At 38.6% G+C, this 6,045-nt stretch overlaps 1 protein-coding gene and 1 long non-coding RNA gene across 2 annotated transcripts; both read right to left on the bottom strand.

Moving 5' to 3' along the window:
• Window positions 1-968: 968 nt before the first annotated feature.
• Window positions 969-2,752, bottom strand: LOC133251122 (olfactory receptor 2V2). The gene has a single exon (XM_061423190.1). It carries the CDS (start codon window positions 2,287-2,289, stop codon window positions 1,342-1,344), a length of 948 nt encoding a protein of 315 aa, XP_061279174.1. The 5' UTR covers window positions 2,290-2,752; the 3' UTR covers window positions 969-1,341.
• A 29-nt stretch (window positions 2,753-2,781) lies between these two features.
• Window positions 2,782-5,280, bottom strand: LOC133251133 (uncharacterized). The gene is made up of 3 exons (XR_009737528.1): window positions 4,540-5,280; window positions 4,275-4,327; window positions 2,782-3,885 (listed from the first exon to the last, which is right to left on the bottom strand). It is a non-coding gene; the product is annotated as an uncharacterized LOC133251133 (long non-coding RNA).
• Between the last annotated feature and the right edge of the window lie 765 nt (window positions 5,281-6,045).

Here is a 6,045-nt window from a genome sequence, read left to right as displayed (position 1 = left end):
CTGGTATAGAGTTTAGCTAGGTGGATACAAGTTATACCAATAGTTCAATTAAAAACATTTAAAAACAAGTTTACAAATAGTAGATCTAATTCTCTGATTTATTTCTTCTTACTCCCCCAAAGGAGAAATAGTATCATCAACTTAGCTATGTTATAAACTAAAACAAAAAGTGGCAATTTTATTGGAGGATTTTATATATACAACACTTAAAGATGACTTTTCTATGTGTCATGCACTGTGAATATACAAATGAACCAATATTTACCACTTTCCTCATGAATCTCACTTTATTCTTGAAGAATATGACTTTAAGAAATCTTTATAAAGTTCTCAGTTACACAGGGTGAAGAGTGAGATTTTATTAGCTTTATTTGGTCATCTAGAAGCATTTCATCAAAGACACTAGCGTGAGACAATATATTAATAGGAAAAAAATGGATATCTACATATACTCATAAAGAATATATGTGCCTGGTACATCGTAGGCTATAAATCAGTGGTAGAGATTACCAGTAAGAGTTAAGGAGTTCTTGTTTTATATATATATCCAGTTCATTTCAGTCTCTCAGTTGGGTCTGACTCTTTGTGATCCCATGGACTACAGTACACCAGGCCTTCCTGCCCAACACCAACTCCCAGAGCTTGCTCAAACTCATGTCCATATATATAACAGACATATATATGTATATATATATATATATATATATATATATATATATATATATAACAGACTTGTGGTTGCCTTGGAGGAGAGGGAGACATGGATTAGGAGTTTGGAATTAGCAGATGCAAACTATTATATAGAGTGGATTAACAACAAGATCCTACTGTATGGCACAGGGAACTATATTCAATATGCTGTAATAAACTGAAATGAAAAAGAACATATATATATGTACACATGTATAATTGAATCACTTGGCTGTACAGCAGAAATTGACACAACTTTGTAAATCAACTATGCTTCAATAAATTAAAAAATAAACAGTTAAGGAGTGCAGCTTGAGGCATTCTCTGACTGTAGAAGTAAATCCAGTTTTAAATACTAAGTGATAGCAATCCTAGAGCCTACTTATACACAGTACTTGAGCTTACAAAGTTCTGCACTTCATTTCAATGTATTCTCCAAAAAAAAAAAAATGAATCCAAAAAGATTGAGAGGAGGGAAGCTGGTGTTTTACCAGAGATAGAAAGTATTACTTTGGAGTTTAAAAGACACCTCCATAAAACTTCAGGGTCATGAGCCTCATTATTAATGAGAAAACCAAGACTCAGATAGAAAATGTATGTAACATCACAAAGCCGGGAGTGGCAGAGTCAGGCACAAAATACCCTAACTCTTCAGTGCTGGTTGACAATCCTGCAATGGTCCAGCCCTTTTCTCAGGGCTCCCATCACCTCCCGATTTCTTAAGCTATAAATGAGGGGGTTCAGCATAGGAGTAAGGACTGTGTAGAAGACAGAGACCACCTTGTCATGGCTTGGGGCCCAGTAGCGCTTAGGTCTCAGGTAGATGAACATGGCTGCCCCATAGAAGAGGAACACAGCTGTCAGGTGGGAGGAACATGTGGCAAGAGCCTTTCTGACAGCCTGAGCAGAATGCATGTGGAGCACAGTTCTCAGGATACGAGCATAGGAGGCCACAATGATGGAGAAAGGAAGAAACAGCATGAAGACACAGCAAGCAAATATCACATTCTCAAAAATGGATGTGTCTATACAGGCCAGCTTTAACAAGGATAACATCTCACAAAAGAAGTGGTCCACCTCCCTCAAGCCACAGTATGGAAATGTCATTACCACCACCATCTGGATCAAGCCATCTGTTATCCCAAAGACCCAAGAGCTCCCAACAATTTGGAGACAGACCCTTTGACTCATGAGGATGGGATAGTGAAGTGGGTGGCTAATGGCCACATACCGATCATAAGCCATGAGTCCTAGCAAGAGCCCTTCAGAACCCACAAGACAGACAAAAAGGCCAATTTGCATGCCACAACCCACAAAGGAGATGGACTTCCTGCCAGACAGGAAGTTGGCTGCCATCTTGGGCACATTGGTACAAACCAACATGAGATCCATGAAGGAGAGCTGACTAAGGAAGAAGTACATGGGTGTATGAAGTTGAGGATCCATGAAGATGAGGAAGATGAGGAGGACATTCCCACAGAGGGCCACTATGAAGACCATCATGACTGCTGAGAAAAGAACAAGGTCAGTGGGACTGTGGGAAAAGATGCCCAAGAGGACAAAGTCATCTGAAGATGATTGATTCAACCATATCTCCATGGCTCAGCTGATGCTCCTGGTCACCTGAGAACATGGACAAAAATTATTGAATTGACTGACATATCTTTATTGGCAGAAAAGTCATAAGACCAATGGGGAAAATAAATGATTGGTGCCCAAACCTCAAAAGAACAATGAGGTCTTAGATATAGAGAATAAACTAGTGGTTACTGGTGGGGAAAGAGAGGGTAGGAGGGGCAATATAGGGGTAGGAAAGTGAGAAGTACAAACTATAGGTGTAAAATAAACTACAAGGATATATTGTGCAACATGAAAATATAGCCAATATTTTATAATAACTACAAATGGAAATAATCTTTAAAAATTGTAAATTATATTGTATATCTGTAATTTATATAATATTGTACAGCAACTATATTTCAATTAAAAAAAAAAAAAAAACTGTGTGGTCTTCAGTTGCAGTGAGATTTTTAAAATAACCCCAGGATCAGGGACTCAATAAAACTTGGCTGATAAAAATTCAAACTAATACCCTCAGTTATCCTAAGTAGAAATCCAAGAGCTTTCTTGTAAAATCTTTATAATTAATGTCTTCCACATGGATTGAACCATTTACTCACAGTCTGATGAAGTTTCTAATTAATTTATTTGGAGCACATCAAAGAAAACTGGATTTCTCTTGATTTTGGACAGGATTTTTTTTTCTAAATATGTTATATGGAAGGGAACCAGAGACATGGCCTGATTTTACACTGACAAATTTGAAATCAAGAAATAAAAATTGTGCATATTTATTTATTTTCCCCGCTGCCTCTTTGTTTGTTTTTTTTTTCATTTATTTTATTTTTTAACTTCACAATATTGACACTGCCTTGATGATAATGACAATATCTGAACCCAAGGAAAATAAAATAAATGATTATAAGCAACTGAATGAAAAGCATTATAATATTCTGACCACAAATTTGCTGTCCTTATGTTCTCACCAGGATAACCTTGTCTTCGTTTTCAAAGTCATTTCCAGCTTTTAGATTTCACCCTGTTCTCTCTCATCAGCCACCTTCTTTTTAAAAAATATATTTATTTTTAACTGGAGGATAACATCAGCATGAACCAGCTATACATATATATATTTTTCCCTCCCTCTTGAACCTCCTTCCCACTGCCCACCCATCCCACCCCTCTAGGTTATCAGTCACCTTCAAATATCACCTGTTGCTTTGTCCATCCAGGGCTGTACATTCAAGGCAGGCATTTTCATGGCTCTACCAGTAGCAAAGCAGTACAGAATTTTCTCTTTAAATTTGTATTAACTGTATAGTGCCATGAAGCAAATAACTCCAAATTTACAACTTGAAATAATACAGGGAAAACAATGATAGTTTCACAGTTTCTGTGGGCCAGAAATGAGGGTGCAACTTAGTTGTCGCTGACATAAAAGATTTCACATGAGCTTACCCTGAAACGGTCAGCCAGGCTGCAGTCTTCTCAAGACATGTGTGGAGGAGGTTCTACTCCAAGGTCACTCACGTGGCTGTGTCAGGCCTTGCTCCCTTTTCACAGGGCTGCTTCACAGCATGGCAGTTGACTTCTTCCAGGGTGAGTGGTGCAAGAGAGAGTGAGAGCACAAGCACCCTAGAGAGAAGCCATAGTTTTATAACCAAATATTGGAAGTGACATCCCATGAGCTCTGCTGAATTCTGTTCATTATTAGTGAGTCATTAAATCCAGCCCCCAGTTACTGGGAGAGCGACACACAGGGTCTGAATATCATTGAGACCATCTTAGAGGTTGTGTATCATAACCATTCACATTCCACCTCAAACTTTGACTGTTGATATAAATAGACTGGGCTCATTAATTTTAACAAGTGATCTTATCATTAAGAAATATGGTGATTTGTAATTTGCCTAGAGAATAAAGAATCAAGGATGTTAAGTTTGTCTATCTCTCATCAGATGAGAAGAGGTCTCTCTGCCTGGTTCTACTGTCAGGCAATACACAATCCATAAAAATAAATTCACCTGTTGCACCCCGCAGTGCTCACATTCATGTTTCATTTGCTCTCACAGTGATCCTGCAATGAAGGTAAAGTGGTGTTTTTAGATAGACCCTCTTTTATAGATGAGAAAATTGAGATTCTGAAGAGTTGGCTGGATTGCCAGAAGTTGCAAGGTTAGAAAATGTGGAACCAAGACTTAAGAATGGGCCTTTATAATATAAGTTCTGGAAAGTTTATATCACATCACACTGTTCTTGTGCAAAAATATTCTTAGAAGGGCAAGTTACCTTGTCTTGAAGAAATTCTTAGTTATGAGCTTCCAATTCCCTTTTTCTCTAATTCTTGGCTCATTCTATAGCCTTCTGATCCATAATATGGACTTTTAAAATTTGAAGATTTTTTTGCTCAAAAGCAGTACTAGTTTCCTGTCAAATATAGCTCTCATCATTATTAAACTAATAAGGCAGGGAGGCCATTAGACTGAGTAGCCTTAGTAGTCTATGAAGCAAACAAAAATCTAAGCTTCTAAATATTTTGAGGTTAAGAAATCAATACCTAAGGACAACCAAACACAAACAGTAACTAGGCTTTTCCAATAAGCCAAATGTTTAAGTACAGCCAATTATATTTCTTTGCTTTTCTTCTGCTTTTACACTATAAGTCTTTCTGCTGGTTCCTGTCCACAGAGCATGCCGCACCACTTCTGCTTTGGCATTGCCTGATTTGAATTGACTTTTGCTCAAATAAATTGTCTGACTCTTTATGACCTCACAGTCTGTAGCCTTCCAGCCCCTTCTATCCATGGAATTCTTCAGGCAAGAATACTGGAGTGGGTAGACATTCCCTTCTCCAGGGGATCTTCCTGACCCAGGGATCAAACCCACATCTCCCACGTTGCAGGCAGATTCTTTATGATCTGAGCCACCAGAGAAACTTTTAGCAAAATAGGTGCAATTTAGCAATATATGATAACATAGTTAAGTTCCTGTCTTATGAGTTGGTTAGTATAAACATAAATAGAATTCCCTATGGTGATTGTTGTTTAGTAACTAAGTCGTGTCCTACTCTTGTGACTCCATGGATTGTAGCCCACAAGGCTCCTTTGTCCATGGGATTTCCCAGCCAAGAATACTGGAATGGGTAGCCATTTCCTTCTCCAGGGGATCTTCCCAACCCAGGGATGGAAGCCAAGTCTCCAGCATTAGCAGATGAATTCTTTTCTACTGAACCACCTTGGAAGCCCAGAATTCCCTATACCTAGATGAAAATTAAATTACAGTTCTCAGCCTGTGAAACTCAGGTAAAGACCTGGGCAGAGGGCAATGATGATCATGAGGCTGAGGTAGAGAAACCAGAGAATTCATCTGCCTGCCTGTCTTACCAAATGACAACAAAATCTTCACTGGCTCTCATACCCTTCCCAAGACCCAGACCTAGCCTTAGAGCCAAACTTTCAATTCCCTACAGAATTTATGCAAAATTACAGTTCTTGCTGACAAACAAGAAACAGAAAACAACTAAGCATTAATTTTTATGTACATACCCCAGAAAGGTAATATCTTGTCTTTTTTTTCATATTTCTTTAAAATGACACCTACCATCCCAGTTACTCAAGCGCAAAATAACCCATGCTGGATGCCCAAAGGGCTTCAGATTGAATCACTCTCCAGGTGCTGTTGATTTCCCTTTAATGGAGATGCTTGCTTTTTGGGCTCCCAGGTGGTGCTAGTGGTAAAGAACCCACCTGTCAATGTAGGACAGAAGACGCAGGTTCGATCCCCGGGTCGGGAAGA

Source organism: Bos javanicus, chromosome 7, assembly GCF_032452875.1.
Source record: "Bos javanicus breed banteng chromosome 7, ARS-OSU_banteng_1.0, whole genome shotgun sequence".
NCBI classification, from domain to species: Eukaryota; Metazoa; Chordata; class Mammalia; order Artiodactyla; family Bovidae; genus Bos; species Bos javanicus.
The sequence above is the reverse complement of the archived record's forward strand: the minus strand, read 5'-3'. Positions and strand labels throughout refer to the sequence as shown.